The sequence below is a fragment of the Mustela nivalis genome (assembly GCF_964662115.1).
Source record: "Mustela nivalis genome assembly, chromosome: 3".
In the NCBI taxonomy this organism is placed as follows: domain Eukaryota; kingdom Metazoa; phylum Chordata; class Mammalia; order Carnivora; family Mustelidae; genus Mustela; species Mustela nivalis.
Window position 1 is genome coordinate 105,433,425 of NC_139022.1, and position 20,909 is coordinate 105,454,333.

A 20,909-nucleotide genomic window follows, 5' to 3' on the forward strand; every position below is an offset into this window, starting at 1 on the left:
GCCCCTGGAAACCGGCACAAGGTTCGAGATGGGCCTGAGGAGCTTCAGGGAAGCCCAGCACAGGGCAGCGAGGGGTGCCTAGGAGCCTCAGCACAAATATTTTTCCTCTTGGGGGTCTGCACGACAATTAGCCTAACTCAACCCAACAAACTATGAAGGAAAGGCTGCTTTAGTAGTTAGAACCCAAAGATCCTTGTGATAAACAGCATGAATTCGTCCGAGGTCTGCACACCCAGGTGCAGTTCAAATTACCACACCAGGCAACCAAATGACGAACAAGAGAGCAGAGCAACAAACATTCTGAGCCAAGAATTTTCACTGAACAAAGGCCCAGAGCAAGATGGCTCCCTTCTCCAGAAACTGGAACGAGAAAAACGTCAACGCTCAGGGGCGTGTAAGCGCCGGGTCTCGCCCCGGGCTACAAGCCGGGCAAACTCACGTGCGCTGGGACGTCCAATGAGTGCTGCAGTTAGATTCCACCCCCGGTTTCCGCCGCTCCCTGTGCACATGCGCCTTAAGTGAGCAAGGAGATACAAGTTGCGCAGGCGCGGCAGGCCCCTCCTCTCACGCAACTGACGCAAGGACACTGTAATCGGTTCGTAATTTATCCGTGTGACCTTGTCTTTCCTGCCGCTGAGGACCGGGGCTATCCAAAGTGATGCCTTTATACCTCGCTTAGCTCCCTCGCCGCTCACTGAGCCCAGACCTGTTGCAGCCGAAACAAAAGGACACAATTTTTCCAGACATCGTGCTGCGATGCCTAATAGCCATACGTCCTAACTCCGGTAGTGGCTGTCATGTACTCTCTGGTCAGGCATTACGAGTAGCGCCTCAGTGGGAGAGTGGTCCTCTAGGCCGCAGCAACTAACCCCCGCCCCCCCGACCCCACGTGGTTGGAGGTTTCCAGAAGCGCTACCGCTGGGGCGCCGCGCAGCACTTAGCCGTCCGAACGCGTTTGCCGCTTCGTACTTCCACCATCTAGCGCCATGATAAGTGCCAGCCGAGCAGCGGCTGCTCGTCTTGTCGGCGCCGCAACCTCCCGGGGCCCCACAGCCGCGCGCCACAAGGTAGGGAATAGCTGGGCCTTCTCCGAGGGGCTCACGGCCTTGACCTCATGCTGCAGGCCTCGCCCTTCAGGCACAGAATTCTCCGGCACAGATCAGGGTGGTGGGAAGAAAATAACCAGCCTTCATTAATCAGTGCTGCCGTTGCAAGGTCTAACTCAGGATTGTGCTTCCATGTTTCAGGTTCTGCTGAGTCACACCTCTTAAAAGAGTATAGTTTTATTCTAGGAAGTAGCGGATAGTGTTTCTGACGGTCCTTTCAGTGGCTGTTGACACGGTTTTGGCCTTGGGGGCGAGGGACGCAGTTTTAGTTGGGAGGGAACAGCTGTTGTGGGTTTCGTTTAAATCTACAAGTCGAAGGGTGATTCTTCGCCTCCTCTAAAATGTGTGCTCGAAGACCCCGTTATTAGGATGAAAAGGGAAAAGGAAAGTATCTTAGAAAAGTCAAAGCCACGCACAGATTTTCTTTCTTAGGAACATTGGTCTGTAGTTCTCTCAAAAATTTTTGGCGTAAGATTGTCCTTTCTTGTTATTTCAGGAAAAATAAAATCAGGAAATGGCCATGGAGTAGTTGCTTACTGTGTAAGACTGAACATGCCTTCGGAGAACAGGACCTGGTCTCCTCTCTGCATGGCGTTTAAAAAAAGGCTTGCGAGTATCCTGTGATTAGGTTTAATCCTGGTTTGAGGCCACTCCCGAAATTCTTTTCTAAACGACTCCCCAGGATTGCCAGTCCTGGTCCCCTTAAGGTGCTAGGTTAGGAAATGTCTCTGAGCAACTTAGATTTGCAGCTGCCAGCACACCTAGTAGGGTCTAGATACCTGTACACTGTTGCTGAGTATGAAATTGAGAAGTGTCTGGGTAGCGTTTTGTAAGGCAGTGATTCTCAACCGGGAACAATTTTGCCTCCTGCGGTGATGTCTGGACATAATTTTTTAAAATTTTGGGGCCCGACTGGCTTCTAGCAGTAGAGGCCAAGGATGCTGTTAAACATCCTACAATGCACAGAACAGCTGCTTGCAACAAAAATTTGGTTCATAAGTCAGCAGTGCCAAGGTTTGAAAATCAGTAGTGCTAAGTTGAGAAACCCCATTATAATTGAAGACGATTTTATATGTGTGGGGGGGTTCCATCTTATTTGGAAAATTCATACTCAATTAAATTTTCTTCTATTTAAGTACCACAGTACCTTTTATATATAAGATTTGATCTTTTCAGGTTATGGTTACCAGAATGAAGGTTTAGACTTTGTGTTCTTCAGAAGAATAATGGGAACAGGCTCAAGTTTTCATATTTGTTGATGCATATTTATCTTTCTTACTTTCTTTCTTTTTTATTATTTTTTTTAAAGGATGGCTGGAATGGCCTTAGTCATGAAGCTTTTAGAATTGTTTCAAGGCGGGACTATGCGTAAGTATTACTTCGTTTCCTCTGAGAGGTAATAAATATTAAATCCTAGAGTGGTGGTCTCTAAACTTGTGCTTAACTCTTCCATGAAGAAAAAAGTGACACATTTCTTAGAAGTTACAGATTATTTAATGCACAACTATTTACGCACAAGTTCTTGTGTATCCCTGCAACCGTTCTGGAGACCACTATTACGAAAACATTAACCGTAGCGTTATTTTAAATGTCTTTTAGATCAGAAGCAATCAAGGGAGCAGTTGTTGGTATTGATTTGGGCACTACCAACTCCTGTGTGGCGGTTATGGAAGGTAAACAAGCAAAGGTGAGTATGTTTGGAAGCTCTGGATCATATAGTAGTAGTAGTTAATACCCAGTCTGGAATTCTGTGTCCTTCGGCTTAGATGAGGGACTTTTTAGATTTTACTTATTAGTCAGAGGGGAGAGAGCACAAGCAGGGTCAACGGCAGAAGGAGATTCAAGCTCCCCGCTGAGCAAGGAGCCCAATGTGGGACTAGATCCCAGGATCTTGGGATCATGACCTGAGCCCAAAGCAGACGCTTAACCAACTGAGCCACCCAGGTGGCTCAGAATTATTTGAGGTGAACCTTGGTTCTTAATTGCAAGGTGCAATTCCAGGATTTAATTATGTCCTGCCGTTAGAGGTAGAACTACTTAGGTTACCGTTAGGACCAGTTTGGATGACTTGCTCTTTGGATTATTTCTGTTATCCGAGTCATGCATTTCTATAAGTATGTTGAACCACAGAGGTGCAGGAAGAGTTTAGAAGCAAGTGAAGCGCCACGTAACGTGTAGGCTGCATCTTAGGAACTCTTGCTGTGATACAGGGAGGGACCTCATTGGTTTGTTCATAAAACCTTTATTCCCACTGGGTTCCTCTCAAGATGCAGAGCACTTGGGATTCTTGAATTGTTATTTTGGCAGGTTTTTTTAAAAGCCTGAGACTTGGAGGCAGCATGAAAAAATTTAGTAGTAGATTTTTTTATTTTTATTTTTTAAGATTTTATTTATTTGACAGAGCATAAGCAGGAGGAGCTGCAGAGGGAGAGGTAGAAGCAGACTTCCCACTGAGGAGGGAGCCAGACATGGGGTTCAAACTCAGAACCCCAAGATCATGATCTGAGCCAGAGGCAGACACTTAACTGACTGAGCCACCCAGTTGCCCCTAGAAGTAGATTTAATTCCCTATACTGGCAGAAAGTACCTTGTTCCAGGATCCTACTGTGAAAGATTTGATTTCTATTTTTTCATTTTTTTGTTTTTAGTTATCACTTGTTTCAAAGTAAAGGACTAAAGATACTTTAGGGGCACCTGGGTGACTCATTTGGTTAAATGTCCAGCTCTTGATTTCAGCTCAGGTCATGGTGTTAGGGTTGTGCGATCGAGCCCCACATTGGTTCTGCACTCAGCTGAGTGGGTGTGTGTGTGTGTGTGTGTGTGTGTGTATAATAGATTTTTTTAAAAAAGTAAAAATACTTTAAACATGTACCTGACATAGTGGTCACTATGTCAGCATTCACAGAGCAGAAAGCATGCCCATTAGTACTGTTCTTGAACATTTGTTTCACGATAAGGGAGGTGTTTTGTCTTAAAATGATTGATAAAAGAGACTGGTGGTAGTGACTGGAACCTCATTCTCTCTCTGTCTTTGGGAGTTTTAGGTGTTAGAGAATGCTGAAGGTGCCAGAACCACCCCTTCAGTTGTGGCCTTTACAGCAGATGGTGAGCGACTTGTTGGCATGCCGGCCAAGCGACAGGCTGTCACCAACCCAAACAACACATTCTATGCCACCAAGCGTCTCATTGGCCGGCGATATGATGATCCTGAAGTACAGAAAGATATGTGAGTAATGGGAAAAGCATAATTAACTCCCAGAGGCCACACAAAAAAACTTTTGCAGCAAGTTTCTTAGAGCATCTTCTCCTGATAATATATATTTTTTAAAGATTTTATTTATTTATTTGACAGAGAGAGAGATCACAAATAGGCAGAGAGACAGACAGAGAGAGATGAGGAGAAGCAGGCTCCCTGCTGAGCAGAGTGCCCCATGCGGGACTCGATCCCAGGCCCCTGGGATCATGACCTGAGCCGAAGGTAGAGGCTTAACCCACTGAGCCACCCAGGCGCCCCATTCTCCTGATATTTTTATATGTTGTCTGTGGAGGCATGTCCTGCACCTACCAAAAGGGCATTTCCTTCAAAAAAAAAATTCTTTTGCCTTCACATAATAGGTCTTTGCTATGTACTGACACAATGGGAAGATTTAGCTAGTCATTTCTGGATGACATAAATTGGTGTATCTTTGGTACACCAGGTAGAGAGAGGCAAGGTACATAGTGGCATAGGCTTCATCGTGTGCTAATCACCTAGGATTTCCAAGGTTTGTCCATGGTTATAGCATGTATCAGTATTTCATTCCTTTTTATGGCCAGATATTATTCCTTTGTATGGATATACTGTTGACCCTTAAACAGTACGGGATTGTAGTGCTGAGCCTTCATGCAGTTGAACATCCATATATAAATTTTGACTACCCAGAAAGTTAGCTACTAATAGCCTGTTGTTAATCAGAAACCTTACAGATAACTAACATAGTCCAATTAACACCCATTTTGTATGTTATAAAGTATGTTAGAGTAAAAAGAAAGTTAAAAAGTCCTAAGGAGGAGGAACTATTTTTGTAGCATTATATTTACCCAAAAATATCTGCATATAGGTGGACCAGTGCATTTAGAACCCATGTTTAGGGGCAAGCGTATACTACTTTTGTTTATCCGTTAGTCAGTTAATGGATATCTGGAGCTATTATGAGTACTACCGTAGGGATGCTAGGTTAGCTCAGTTAAAACAACATATGACTCTTGCTCTGTGGGTATTGGGTTCAAACTCCATGTTGGTTGGAGAGATTACTAAAAAACTTGAAAGAAAGAATACTGCCATAAACATCTGTGTACAGGCTTTTGTAAGGATCAGTTTTAATTTCTCTCAAGTAGATACCTAGTAATGGACTTGCTGGGTCATTGATAACTCTCTAACCATTCCCAGAGCAGCAGCACAGATCTTTTGTTCAGCAGGAAATAATGTTCAGGTTTCACCAGGATGTTTTTACGTGTTAATGGTTACTTTCTAAAGGTTTTCATTAAATGGATTCCTGCCAAGTTTTTGTTTGTTGGCCATGGATCTCTTGGGATGGAGGATGGGCATTCATGGGATATGGTAGCCTTGTCATGGTAGGTTGTACAGGCACATTTTTTCAAATGCAATTTTTGTGTCTTTCAGTAAAAATGTGCCCTTTAAAATTGTCCGTGCCTCCAATGGAGATGCCTGGGTTGAAGCTCATGGAAAACTCTATTCTCCAAGTCAAATTGGAGCGTTCGTGTTGATGAAGATGAAAGAGACTGCAGGTGAGAATATTTAGTTCCTATCTGGGAAAGTTTGAAGAACTGGATGGTTTTTCACTTACATACCTCGATGTCCCTTGGATGAGTCTGTGGTGGTTGTTAGACAGAAAACCTAGAAATGGCACTGTTCCTCCTCACGCATTCCCACATAATGAATTTATCTTCAGAGTTTTCCTAATGGTGGTTTAGCTTTTTCAGGATAGAGGGGTGGTATTCTGTATTGAAAGAAGACTACACATTAATCTTTAAGCTCTGCTAAGTAAAACTTAAAACTTCCCATTTGGAGAAACTAGTGGCTGTTTTAAGTCTAAGAATAGGTCATTATAGCTGGGGAATCTTCACTATAATGTTAAAGGTGAGATACTGGGTTTTCAACCACTATCTTTAATTGGAATGTTTTCTGCGAGCTCTCTCTTGGTGTTAGGTCAGATGCGAAGAAACTTATGAGTTGTCTGTGGCTCCAAGAGGATAACACAAGTTGTTAGCCTACATGAGTAATTCTCTTAACTGTTTCATCTGACAGAGTCTCAGGATTGTTTTCATTCTTTAATTCTTTTCCAGAAAATTACTTGGGGCATACAGCAAAAAATGCTGTGATCACTGTTCCAGCTTATTTCAATGACTCTCAGAGACAGGTGAGTTCAGTTGGTTTTCCTGTTCAGGAAATACTTTATACTTAGGACACACGGTGGAAAATGCTTTTTTCTTTTCCTTTAGGCCACTAAGGATGCTGGCCAGATATCTGGACTAAATGTGCTTCGAGTAATTAATGAACCCACAGCTGCTGCTCTGGCCTACGGTCTAGACAAATCAGAAGACAAAATGTAAGTTTGTGTAGTAAACTCATTCATGGAACCATGAAAGTACTGGGCTGTAGTCTTTTGGGGGGGGGGTATTCATATTGTCAAGTATTTATTTAAAATAGTGTTTGGGGACATCTGGCTGGCCCAGTCGGGTAGACCATGTCACTCTTGATCTCAGCATTATGAATTCAAGCCCAAGTTGGTTGCTGAGACTGCTTTAAAAAAAAAAAAAAGAAAGAAAAAAACAGGTGATGGAGTCCTGTCAATTTTGCCTTTAAAAACGTAATTCATCTCTGTATTTATAAATAGCTATAAGGGCCATGTAGTAAAATACCTGTCATACAGGCAGTTATGTTAGTTTCAGTATTACGCTTGAGGGGAAATCATCAAGTTTATGTTAGTTATTAAAATTAATACTTTAGTGGCACATGTTCCATAAGGTCTTCTTTTTTTTCTTTCTAGCATTGCTGTATATGATTTAGGTGGTGGAACTTTTGATATTTCTATCCTGGAAATTCAGAAAGGTGTATTTGAGGTGAAGTCCACCAATGGAGATACGTTCTTAGGTGGTGAGGACTTTGACCAGGCCTTGCTACGACACATTGTGAAGGAATTCAAAAGAGAGGTTGGTTCCCAGTATAGTTACTATGTAGACATTGGAATGTTGAGAATTTTCTTTATCCACATGGCTGTTTGCTTTATGACTTTTTGACCTTAATAGAACATTGACTAGAACGCTGAAACAATTGAATTTCAGTTCATTTGCATTTGCACTTCATTTCATGAGTGGAATGAAATACTCAGATTATTGTAGCTTCAGCTTGGGAATAAACAGATTCAGAAGGATATGGTACTGTGTATAATATTGACAGAGAAATTCTGGGGACTCCGGTCTTGAGCCAGAACCCAGTGATTGGAAAGAACCAATTTGGATCCAGGCACAGATAGCCTTTACAGAATAAGGTTTCTTTTCCTTACAGATTTTTAAGGCAGTAAGTGATTCATGCTTATTTATTAAAGGATGGATATGTTTTATGTTGTTAACATTATCACTGTATCATAAAATAGTATTTATCAGCTCGCTAATGCTAGTATTTTGTGTTCTCATTTTGTAGACGGGGGTTGATTTAACCAAAGACAACATGGCACTTCAGAGGGTTCGGGAAGCTGCTGAGAAGGCTAAGTGTGAACTCTCCTCATCTGTGCAGGTGGGATGTGGAAAAATCCCAACAGTTTTGATGTTTTCAGCCTTAATTTATTTGAATTCTGTGTTTTAATTTGCATGATGTCTGTGATCTTTTTATACTTTGCTGGTTGGTGTAAAAGCCCTCCATGAACAAAGGAGCAGTACTTTAAGGATGAGACAGAATTTGTTAACCACCCAAATAAGAGGTTTTCTATATCAGAGCCAAAACATAATGATGATCTGAATTACATTGAATACATTTTATTTGCCTTAAAGGTACTGATTTTAAGATCTAGACTAGTAGCATATAAAATTAGAATCACTGGCCTAGAAATAATAGGACTCTCTAAGAACTGCTATTGTCTTCATTTCAGATGGCCCTTCAGGTGAGTCTCTTAATTGTCTGGTTTAATTATTTGGATCAGCAATCCAGAAAGTGAGCTATGAATCTGGCTGAAGGCTGGGGTATAGATACTTGTGTACTTTTCTTTTAGCATCAGAGTTGCTCAGCGCCTATAGAAGGGGTCAGCATGTGGTGTCCAGTCCTTCTCAAGAGGTGAAGCTTTAGTTTGCCATAACCACTAAGAACAACTATATAAAGCATGTTAGATCTGGGTCAGAGAGGCAACAAAATGGAAGGCAGGAGATCTGTTTCTGGGATCTCTGGTGGCAGCAGGAAAACCTTAACCTGTGACTACTTTAGTTGTTAATTTGATCATATACATTGGGTTATCCAGTGGGGGAAAACCCAGTTTTCTGTTTCGGCACCCCCCCCCCGATGTGGATTTTTTTTTTTTTTTTTTTAAGATTTTTATTTATTTATTTGACAGAGAGAGATCACAAGTAGGCAGAGAGGCAGACGACAGAGATAGAGAGGAAGAAGCAGGCTCCCCGCTGAGCAGAGAGCCCGATGTGGGACTCGATCCCAGGACCCTGAGATCATGACCTGAGCCAAAGGCAGAGGCTTCAACCCACTGAGCCACCGAGGCGCCCACCAGATGTGGATTTTTATTTTTATTTATTTATTTATTTTTATTTTTTTTAAAGATTTTATTTATTTATTTGACAGAGAGAAATCACAAGTAGATGGAGAGGCAGGCAGAGAGAGAGGGAAGCAGGCTCTCCGCTGAGCAGAGAGCCCGATGCGGGACTCGATCCCAGGACTCTGAGATCATGACCTGAGCCGAAGGCAGCGGCTTAACCCACTGAGCCACCCAGGCGCCCCAGATGTGGATTTTTAAAGTAGCTATGAAGAGTGACAAAGTACAGAGTCATCCATAATTACGGTGTGCTTTGTCCCTGCTGTCATACAGAGTGGCAGAACTTTGCAATGTGATGGTTAGGATTAGAGTTGGAATACACTACACTGCTTTGGAGGTACAGGTTGGTTTTTAGTGTGATTCTTACTGATAAGCATTTGGATTGTTTTTTCTAACATTTTGCTGGTAAAGCAGAGTGTGTTGAGCAATCTTTTTTTTTTTTTTTTTTTAATATTTTATTTATTTATTTGACAGACAGAGATCACAAGTAGGCAGAGAGGCAGGCATAGAGAGAGGAGGAAGCAGGCTCCCTGCCGAACAGAGAGCCCGATGCGGGCCTCGATCCCAGAACCCTGGAACCATGACCCGAGCTGAAGGCAGAGGCTTTAACCCACTGAGCCACCCAGGCGCCCCTGTGTTGAGCATTCTTGCATATTAATGTTTGTGCATGTTTAACTAGAGATTAGTAGAATGAATTTCTAGAAGCGTCACCTTCATGAGGTTTACAGTGTGGTATAGAGGTGTTTTGTTTTGTTTTGTTTTTTTAAGATTGATTTATTTAGAGAGCACGTTGCAGGGTAGGGGTAGAGCAGATTCCACCCAAGCAGATTTCCCGCTGAGCCCGTGCAGGGCTCCATTCCAGGACTGAGATCACGAGCCAAAATCAAGAGTCAGATGCACAACCAACTGAGCCACCCAGGCACCCCAAAGATAAAATTAGGACATTGTATTAATAACTAGTCAAGCCAGAAGTAATGTGATTAAGAGTGGCCCTGTAGGGGCCCCGCATTGAGTGCTCTGCTTGGTGGGGAGCCTGCTTTTCTCTCTCTCTCTCTCTGCTTGCCTCTCTGCCTAATTGTGATATCTCTGTCAAATAAGTTTTTTTTTTAAATCTTAAAAAAAAAAAAAAAAGAGTGGCCCTGTAGACAGAATGATGGGATTCGAGTCCTTTTTCAATACTTAATAGCTGTGTAACCTTAATAAATTATTTAACATTTCTGTTCTTTTATCTCTAACATGAGAACAATAGTGCTTTCTCCCTTAGAGTTATGAGGATTTCTAAATTGATACATGGTTAGGACATGTCTTAAGTAGTAGTCTGAATTAAGTTATTGGGGCACATGGGTGGCTCAGTCAGTTAAGCATCTGCCTTCAGCTCAGGTCATGATACCAGGCTTCTGGGATCAAGCCCCGAATTGGGCTCCCTGCTTAGTGGGGAGTCTGCTTCTCTCTCTCCCCCTGCTTGTGTGTACATGTGCACTTATTCTCTCTCTCTCTCAAAACCTTTAAATAAAAAAGTTAATGTAGTAAAAAAGCAAAGTTACATTTATAATTTTAAGAGAAACCTGATAAAGGTGTTTGACCTAACAAGGGGAGTTTCTGAAAGATGTTCATAAGAGAAGGATAAAAGGTCAAGTAAATAACAAGGCTCTGGGGTAAAGACCTGAGAAAGGGCTAGTAGTTTGAGAGCAGGCATGCTAAGAAAGTGGAATATGAGAATAGAGGCTTTATAGGTTTGGGATTTGGGTCTGTCCTGACAAGAGTGAGTATAAACCAGTGAAAACTTTTTTTGAGAGATCTCTACACCCAACATGGGGCTTAAACTCATGAGATCAAGAGTCGCACACACTGCCCCCTGACCCAGCCAGTCACCCCTGTGAAAATTTAGGGGCAGTAATGTCAGATGTGGCTTATGACAAGTGCAGTGGCAGAAGTGGAGTAAAGAATTGTTCTGGGTTAGGAGAGTTCCTGTGGCAGAGGCAGCTTGAGTGGGAGAACCTTGGGAAGCTAATGTGGACCTGGACTAGAGTGTGAGAAACTGTTGAATTTTTGAGAGACAAGGGACAAAACTTGGTCACAGACTGGTTTTAGAGGGTTGAGAGTCCTGGAGTTCAAACTGTCAACATATAGCATAGAGAGAACTACATTAATAATGTCCATGTGAGGGGCGCCTGGGTGGCTTAGTGGGTTAAGGCCTCTGCCTTTGACTCAGGTCATGATCTCAGGGTCCTGGGCTCGAGCCCCGCATTGGGCTCTCTGCTCAGTAGGGAGCCTGCTTCCTCCTCTCTTTCTCTGCCTACTTGTGATCTCTGTCAAATAAATAAAATCTTTTAAAAAAATGTCCATGTGAGGATTTTTTAAATTAAATTTTAGAATTCCATTTGTCAGTTGTACTGCCTGTATTTCAAGTGATGAGCCATGTGTGGCTAGTGGCTGCTGAATTATACAGCACAAATACAGAAAGTACTGTTGGATATGTTTATATCATTAATTTTTATTTTCTGATTTGGTTTTATTAAAATTTTGCAAAGAAAGAAGAAATTGTCCATGGTGTTCTTTAGCAGTACTCAGGATCACTCTTTTATAGAAGGGATGTATGTTTTAAGTCTGGCTATTGAGCATTTAAATGCCTAGGGTAGTTTACCTGATGAGAGATGGTTAAGGATTTGTTCCTTCTTAGTCTTTTTCCTGTTGGCGTTGCTTTGATGTGAAATTGGAAGGGGGCGGAAAGTAATTTTGTTCCTGAGGTTCTACCATAGGACATGTGTTTCAGCATGATTAGTGAGTTTTGTTAGTCTAAATATTCTGAATCTAGGCCTTCCTAGGATTTGGGGTTTATTAAATAATGGCTATTACCTGCTATGGTTATAGCAGTGTTTGCTACTTACCATGAAGGTGATGGCAGTCAAGTCAGTCTTCAGAGTTACCTTTAGCATTTTTGTTGTAGCTTTCTTACCATCTTCTGAAACTCCGAAATCCCTGGCTTGGGGCAAGTTATTTGGTTCAAAGCATGCCTTTGACTTTATTGTGTATACACACATTGAGTTTTAGAAAACTTGGTGACTGAAAACAGTAGTGTGACTCCTAACGTATGTTTAGTGGGAGGACATTTTTTCATTTTCTATGTGGGGATTTTCCCTGCTCTTACATTCTTCACTGTTTTTTGTTTCTTTTTGTTTAAGATTTTATTTATTTGCAACAGAGAGCACGCAAGAGTATAAGCAGGAGGAGCAGCAGGCAGAGAAGAAGCATGCTCCCTGCTGAGCAAGATCCCAGAATTCTGGGATCCTGACCTGAGCTGAAGTCAGACACTTCACTGAGCCACCCAAGCATCCCTACACTCTTTTTTTTTTTTTTTTAAGATTTTATTTATTTATTTGACAGAAATCACAAGTAGATGGAAAGGCAGGCAGAGAGAGAGAGAGGGAAGCAGGCTCCCTGCTGAGCAGAGAGCCCGATGCGGGACTCGATCCCAGGACCCCGAGATCATGACCTGAGCCAAAGGCAGCGGCTTAACCCACTGAGCCACCCAGGTGCCCCAGCATCCCTACATTCTTCTTTGTTCATTATAGATTCTAAATTTTTTGCCTCTGGGAAGAGAAGAGCTTGAATCTTAAGGACTCATTGTCTTTGGTGGCCATTCATTTAAAGTGGGTCTCTCTGTCCCTATAACTTTGGAAGTCTTCTAAGTGGGAGTATGGTCTTATTTTAATTGAAATATATAAAGAAACATCACAACTATTGCTCTCCTTGCTTTCTTTGCAGACCGACATTAATTTGCCGTATCTTACAATGGATGCTTCTGGACCCAAGCATTTGAATATGAAGCTGACTCGTGCTCAGTTCGAAGGGATTGTCACTGATCTAATCAGGAGAACCATTGCCCCATGCCAGAAAGCCATGCAAGATGCAGAGGTCAGCAAGAGTGACATCGGAGAAGTGATTCTTGTTGGTGGCATGACTAGGATGCCCAAGGTATGGATCCATGGAATCTTTGGCATGGAAAAGCAGACAGGGCAAGCACATAATGTCTTCTCTGGACAAATGGTTTGTGTAAGGACATGAATATATGGCTTTCCTGCCACAGTGACCTGAAAGGGCAATGAGTTTCTTCTCTCACTAGAGTTCTTTTTTAGACTCTTTTGGACAGAGAGAGAGGGAACACAAGCAGGGAGAGGGAGAAGAAGGCTTCCTGCTGAGCCCGGAGCCCTATGTGGGGTTCAGTCCCAGGAGCCTGGGATCATGACCTGAACCAAAGGCAGACACTTAATACCCAGGTGCCCCAGCCTCTTTTTAAATTAAAGGTATCAGGAAAAGGATTGGGAAGGATCGGATGTCTTTGGGGTGGTAGCATGGAGGATCCTGAACTTCATTTTGGGGAGTATTTTTAGAAATGAAACAAAGTTTGACATCAGAGATAGCTTAAAACCTTGGTATTGTCTAGCTCTAGGGGCAGTTTTGGACAGGAATGTCTTCCCACCATGGTGTTTGGGCTTCTGGCTGCATCTTTTCAACAAGGATTTGTGCAGTGATGCATTTTATCAACACATCATTCTGATAAGACAGGTGTGTGGAAAACGAATGACTGAGCACAGAACCTGTTGAAGATGCAATTCTTGGCTGTAGCTTGATTAGAATTTTCATGGGCCTTGATAGAAATTTTCCTTTGTTGTTCCTGGGCTTTGGAGAATATGCACAGAATAAATTTGGAGAAAAAGAAGCTTTGAATCAGGAAGAGATCTTTAGGCTAACAAATTATCCCAGATGCTATTTAAGTAGCACTTTTTCCTACCATTAATAAAAGAAGCAGGAAGAACATGCTTCACATTAGCACCAGTGTTGAATTACTGAATTAACCACTACTGCTTGTAAGTTGATCTGTAGAAGAGGAATTAGACTAACTAAATCCTGATGTCTTACACCCTCTGTTTCTGGTGGTGGTTTGTTTTTTAAGTAAATCCATGCTTCGCATGGAGCTCAACACTGGACTGGAACTCATGAACCTGAGATCAAGACCTGTTCTGAGATCAAGAGTTGGACACTTTGGGCGCCTGGGTGGCTCAGTGGGTTAAGCCGCTGCCTTCGGCTCAGGTCATGATCTCAGAGTCCTGGGATCGAGTCCCACATCGGGCTCCCTGCTCAGCGGAGAGCCTGCTTCCCTCTCTCTCTCTCTGCCAGCCTCTCCATCTACTTGTGATTTCTCTCTGTCAAATAAATAAATAAAATCTTAAAAAAAAAAATTAGCTATTTCCATAGTGCAATGGTTCCCTGGATAAGACTATTAAAAAAAAAAAAAAGAGTTGGACACTTAACGAGTTGAGCCACCCATTCACCCCATGCACCCTCTGTTGCTTTTTTTTCTTTTGAAGATTTTATTTTTTGAGAGAGTGAGCACATGAGCTGTGGGAGGAACAGAGGGAGAGGGACAAGCAGACTCTGCGCCAAGTGCAGAGCCCAATGCAGCTGATCCCAGAACCCTAAGGTCATGACCTGAACCAAAACCAAGAGTCTGAGGAAATCAAGAGTTCGATGCTAAACCAACTGTGCCATCGAGGCACCGCTTTACCCTCTGTTTCTAATTTAAAGTGTTGTATGGGAAACCCAGTAACAAAACGTAGATTTTTCTCATATCTTTCTTTCCAAGATTTTTTTTTTAATTATTTGACAGACAGAGATCACAAGTAGGCAGAGAGAGAGGAGGAAGCAGGCTCCCCGCTGAACAGAGAGCCCGACGCAGGCCTTGATCCCAGGACCTTGGGATCATGACCTGAGCCAAAGGCAGAGGCTTTAACCCACTGAGCCACCCAGGCACACCGATTCTTCCCATATCTTATAAGGGCTTAGGAATGATAGTCAAGTAAAGTATTTGAGTATTTCCCACTTGATACATTGAAGTCATTGAGAAAAACTCATATGAAATAGTAACTTGAATAAATACTCTTTGAAGCAGACTGTCCTAAGATTTGCTGTGATTTTGGGATACACTCTTCCCTTCTTGGGTAGTTGCATTTAGTAGTTAGTGACAGACTCTTTTATTATTTATTTATTTATTTATTTATTTATTTATTTTTGATGGCTTAGGTTCAGCAGACTGTACAGGATCTCTTTGGCCGAGCCCCAAGCAAAGCTGTAAACCCTGATGAGGCTGTGGCCATTGGAGCTGCCATTCAGGGAGGTGTGTTAGCTGGTGATGTCACAGATGTGCTGCTCCTCGATGTCACTCCCCTGTCTCTGGGTATTGAGACTCTGGGAGGTGTTTTTACCAAACTTATCAACAGAAACACCACTATCCCAACCAAGAAAAGCCAGGTAAGAATCACTTACTCCTCCATTGTCCCAGAGATACGAGGGTCTGTGAGGGACGTGACTGCATCCTCCATATGTGAGCTTTTATTAGAAAACTTCACTTTTTGTCTTGGAAGTCCATACTAGTTGAATGTGAGTGCTAAGAATCTTGTGTTCTGTTCTCTTCTGTTGTTCCTGAAAAAATTTTCTTTACATGTCAGCCAACAGTGATTAGAGGGAGGGTATCAATCTTCTTCTTTAGGGGATTTAAGTAACTTTGCAAAAAGGAGCCTCATCATTTGGGACTAAATTCCCTGTACTCGTCTGTTCTGAAAGGCAGTAAAGAGGAGGACATGGCCAAGATTAAGAGAACATACTTGTTTTGTGGGTGTATGATGGGGTTCCTTAGATAGCAAGCAAGGCTACTTGGACAGTGGCTTGCTCAACCTTAGATTAAGAATTATTTCCCGCCTTTCCCAGTTTTGATGTTTTTCTGAAAAGCTGTTAATACTAAATGGATATGGCTCTTTGTTCAGTGATGTATTGCCAACACATCACTGAAGAGAACTATGGTGACTTTGCGTGACTGAGCATAAATAAAATGTCTGTGACCTGTTTCTTCAGATGAGCATGTTTCAGCATCTCACTTTATTAGCTCCTTTTGAGGCCGTTTACTAATGTATCTTTGTGTAGTGTATTTGCTTAGCTGAAACAATAGCTGTTGTACACTCTTTGTGCTACTCCTACTCCAGTTCCCTGCAAAGACATAAATAAGTCTTTATTCTGAATGTGGTGTGGATTGGGATTCTGAAGTGTTGAGATGTGAGTTTCTTTCTTTGGTTTGCACTTTATATAAGGGAAGCAACCCATTCAGATTGCCAACCCAGGGAGTTTCTTTGTTCCTAGGTGTTTTCTACAGCTGCTGATGGTCAGACTCAAGTGGAGATTAAAGTGTGTCAGGGTGAGAGAGAGATGGCTGGAGACAACAAACTTCTTGGACAGTTTACTTTGGTAGGTATCAGGAATCCTGGATACTGTACTCGTCATTCTCTTTCCATACAGTTAGATTACATTTTAATCCTTAATGATACCACAAAAAACTGTTAAAACGCATGGGGACCTAGTCTGTGTTACCTTGACTTTGATTTTTACCTGAAAGTGTTGCTTGTTATCTGATGTCTTAGGAACTTCATTAAGAAATTGATGAACACAAGAGCCAGGAAAATATAACAAAGTTAGGAAAAATCTCCAATTACTATTTAAGACCTTTTGATATTGGCTCCTGTTCAGCATTGTTATTGGTTCTTGGTGAAATGAACAGTGATGGAGATTTTTCCTCTCATTCACTGGTCCTCAGATACATAAAGCCATGATAGCTACTTGCTGTCATGAAGCTATTTCAGGTAGCAATGAAATTACCACCCTTATTATGAATTTGTGTTTTTTTATACATTTTATTTGTTCTTCCTAGGAACAAGTAAGACTATATAGATTTGGAAATAGAACACTGGACCTCTCATGAGAGGAACTTAACTCCGTATATTTATTTATTTTAGATTGGAATTCCCCCAGCCCCTCGTGGAGTCCCTCAGATTGAAGTTACATTTGACATTGATGCCAATGGGATTGTACATGTTTCAGCAAAAGATAAGGGTACAGGACGTGAGCAGCAGAGTAAGTGTTTTTATTTATCCAACTGTAAGAGTGAGGCAAGGGACCTTGAAGTTCCTTTGTTTGAGAAACAGATCTTCTATGTTGTACATAGCTTTACCCCCACCTTTAGTGGAGGATGAATCCTCTTTGTTCCTTTTCTCCTTGGTTGGCAGATTACATTAAACAGGTATGGTGTTTATTACCTCAAATAGGCAGGCACTGGGCTTCTGGATCAGTGAAGTGTTGGTAGGCAGGCAAGTCGGTTAATCTATGTTATTTCAAGACCCTTGGTTTCTTTTTTTTTTAAGATTTTATTTGACAGACACAGATCTGTCAGCAAAGAGGCAGGCAGAGAGGGAGAATCAGGCTCCCTGCTGAGCAGAGAGCCCGATGGTGGGGCTCAATCCCAGGACCCTGGGATCATGACCTGAGCCAAAGGCAGAGGCTTAACCCACTGAACCACCCAGGCCCCTCCTTTTTATAAGGACAAGAGTATTCTTTTTATTACATATCAAAATTGGTTACTCTGTACAGGTGTATTCTTTTTCTTAATAGAATAAGCAGATATTTTTACCTAAATAATAATAAGATGCCTTTCTTTCTCACTGTAGTCGTGATCCAGTCTTCCGGTGGGTTAAGCAAAGATGATATTGAAAATATGGTTAAAAATGCAGAAAAGTATGCGGAAGAAGACCGGCGAAAGAAGGTGACTACTTTCTACTCTTGCAGTTGGGAATTGAAAGGGGGAATATGGATACATGAATCTATTTTTCCTCTCTTTGCTCATAACTTTTGTGTAGAATCCCTTTCTTATGCTCAGTCTTTCGGTATCAGAATTCTTATGTTCTCCAGTCCAGCTATAATCACTTACAGACATCCTAGACTCTTTCAGACCACAATAACTTGGTTTTGTTTTTTTTTTTTTACTCTGTAACTATATGCATCACTTAAGCATGTTGTCTAGCTTGGTGGGGACATTCAACCAATTGCTTGATTGGGAAGTCTTCATACTAAATTTCTGATTTTTATTAGGAACGAGTTGAAGCTGTTAATATGGCTGAAGGAATTATTCATGACACAGAAACAAAAATGGAAGAATTCAAGGACCAATTGCCTGCTGATGAAGTGAGTCCTCTTTTAAAATAGTTAATGAAGTTAGGCATTGTCACCAATGGCAGTGAAGTGGGATTTTTTGGTTTTTTAAGATTCTGTGTATTTGAGAGAGACCAAGCACAAGCAGGGGGTAAGAGCAGAGGGAAAAGGAGAAGCAGACTCCCTGCTAAGCAAGGAGCCCAATGTGTGGCTCATTCCGAGGACCATGGGACTCCCAACAGCCAAAGGCAGATGCTTAACCAACTGAGCCACCCAAGCACCCTTTTAAGTTTTTCTCCGTGAGTCTTGATAAGAATTCAGTGATATTTTTTGTTTCTCAAGGTTTTTAATTCCCATTTTTCACAAAAACTTTGATTTGGGACCATTTTATATAAGGAAATGGAGATATAATTCTAAAGATGAGTTAAAAAAAAAAACTTAAAGATGAATCCTCTATCGGTGATAGGAATTTCTTAAGGTTTCTATTACTGCTACATAAAATGGGATAAGAAACCCAGAAAAAGAGTTTGGTTTTTTGGTTTTGTTTTTAAGTGCAATAAGCTAAAAGAAGAGATTTCCAAAATGAGGGAACTTCTGGCTCGGAAAGACAGCGAAACAGGAGAAAACATAAGGCAGGCAGCATCTTCCCTTCAGCAGGCATCACTGAAGCTCTTCGAAATGGCATACAAAAAGGTACAAGGGCTGAAGGGCACATCCCTAACTTGATCTTAATAGAACTGTTGATTACTGTTGTTACTGATGGCAGTGTACATGGCCATTTTATTGGAACTGGGAGTATTGGAGTTGGAAATACTCTTACTGCATTCTTGACTCTGCATTGGGAGGGAGGGTGATAGCAGTCAGAGGGAGGGCTGCACAGAAACCACCAATAACGTACAAGGAGGGAGGGAGAGTGGAATAGGCTAGATATGTATGCCTCCTCCATTTTTTTAGTTTATCAAAGTACAAACTGTCAGACTTAATACTGAATAAGTTGCTCTCAAATATTTTAACAGATGGCATCTGAGCGAGAAGGCTCTGGAAGTTCTGGCACTGGGGAACAAAAGGAAGATCAAAAGGAGGAAAAACAGTAGTAACAATAAACTTTGGAGTCAAAATACGACGCTTGGGAGTGAAGGGATTTCCTGAGCAGAAATGGGCAAACTTCAGTCTTTTACTGTGTTTTTGCAGTATTCTATATATAATTTCCTTAATATGTAAATTTAGTGAGAATTAGCTAATGATAATTAATGAGAATTTCAACCATACAAAGTTCATAGTACTCTCTCATTTTTTCAGCAGCATGTAAAGGGTGGGGAGGGAGGATGATTTATGGATAATTATTGAAACAATGTTTTGTGCTTTAGTACCCAATTTTCAAGAGGTGAAACTACCTCGAAACATAATAATGAAGGTAGTCAGCCATAGACCTGGAATGAGATCATATGGGGATGGGATCCTTCTAGTTAACTGAGAACTACTACACCAGCCTGTTACATACCTAACAAGGTGTTCTTTAACTGAGGCTTTGCAAGGCAAGCCAGCTGTGTCACATTGGGAGGTAGGGCAGGAGTAACTATATCAATGGAAAAATAGCTGTAATATACAGCTTTAAAATAGGGCTCCTTAACTTCCCTAAGGCATATTTTTCTAGCTGTCTTCTGTTCTGTGACTGGCACTTGTGTCCTTGTTGATTTTTTTTGTTTTTGTTTTTGTTTTTGATCATTCTGGGTTTCTTTTTTTAAAATAAATACAAAAAGCATCTTGATCTCTTGTTTTTGAGGAGTGATGCTCTGGAGATTTAGCTTCAGGAATAGGACATGAATCCTACTTCCCAATTCCCTGACCTAAAAAGTCACTCAGGTTTCTAACACTGGCCAAAATTCAGGATTTGGAAGGGCTAGTATAATGAAATACTATTACCAAGGACAATCCATCAGGATTTGACTCTTTCTACATTTCTCCTGTTTAATCCTGAATGAGTTGCCTTGTCCCATACTCTCTGATACAGTTCTGGTTAAATGCTGACACCTTCAGAAGCAGAAGGGTGACTATCTTTCCTATATTAGTTAAGTGTGAAGAATTATTTACCAAAAGTTTTCCAACAGTATCCCCCCCCTTTGCGAATTACTGTCATATACCATGCCCAAAGGAATCTGTCAGTCAAGAACATGGCCTTAGACCCCATCAGATGTAATGCCTCCTTTCATTCTATGAGATCTAAAAATGAAATTGATGTATAATTAAGTCAATATAGTGCTCTAATGTGAAGGAGATTGTTTACACAAGTATTACATTCCTGAAAAATTAAGTGTTCCTTAACACCCATGTAAACATTTCTGGAGATTCATATGAAAAATAAATTTTAGGCTCAAGTTTTCAGTTATGTGAACACTTGGGAACCTTGTGGGATGTGCAATTCTTTGTGAAAGATTATCTAATGGCATGTTGGAAGTTACTTATTTAGTATCTCTGGTCAGTGTCTCTAGAGTCTCCCAATCTTTGTGATAATAAGCCCCTCAAGGACTTCTAAAGCACCCCAGGTAAGAACTAGTAGTTTTTTATTAAAGGTCCATCTTTGGCATCAGGTAAAAGAGCTGCTTGGAAAGGCACTCAGAGATACAATCTCAAGCTACTCCATGTGTAGCAAACAGAGCAGCATTTCAGGTACCTAACAGTAAAAATTCTAAATGGTACAAACAACTTTGAAAGGCAAGTCTTCTTTCTTGAGGTATAGTCTCCCTTTTGTGGTGACAACTGCCCTGACAGGGCCCAAAAGGAACTGATGGTTTCCCTTCCTAAGTAGTCTTTCCAGTTAGAATAAATATGCTTCTTAGACTTGCCTAAACAAAAAAAGTCAATAAATTTTAGCCACTGTCAATGTACATCCAGAACTACCTTCTTCACTCCTACCAATGAGTATAATTTACTTGTTGGGTTCTTCCAAGTAGTTTTCCCC

At 41.5% G+C, this 20,909-nt stretch overlaps 2 protein-coding genes across 2 annotated transcripts in view; one reads left to right on the forward strand and one right to left on the reverse strand.

Annotated features, from left to right (window-relative positions):
* CTNNA1 (catenin alpha 1) overlaps positions 1-561 on the reverse strand; it is a 316,889-nt gene extending 316,328 nt beyond the window's left edge. Inside the window, exon 1 of the mRNA XM_082725499.1 lies at positions 440-561. Coding sequence (XP_082581625.1) covers positions 440-509 — 70 coding nt within the window. The 5' untranslated portion in view covers positions 510-561. The remainder of the gene's footprint in view (positions 1-439) is intronic.
* Positions 562-593: 32 nt separating this feature from the next.
* HSPA9 (heat shock protein family A (Hsp70) member 9) lies at positions 594-20,325 on the forward strand. The gene is made up of 17 exons (XM_082725523.1): positions 594-1,067; positions 2,416-2,474; positions 2,706-2,793; positions 4,151-4,332; positions 5,770-5,894; positions 6,453-6,526; positions 6,609-6,715; positions 7,157-7,319; positions 7,810-7,902; positions 12,686-12,895; positions 15,002-15,229; positions 16,112-16,216; positions 16,762-16,879; positions 17,470-17,564; positions 17,891-17,983; positions 18,503-18,643; positions 18,967-20,325. The coding sequence occupies exons 1-17, from the start codon at positions 987-989 to the stop codon at positions 19,042-19,044; spliced, it is 2,040 nt and encodes a 679-aa protein (XP_082581649.1). The 5' UTR covers positions 594-986; the 3' UTR covers positions 19,045-20,325.
* Positions 20,326-20,909: the final 584 nt, after the last annotated feature.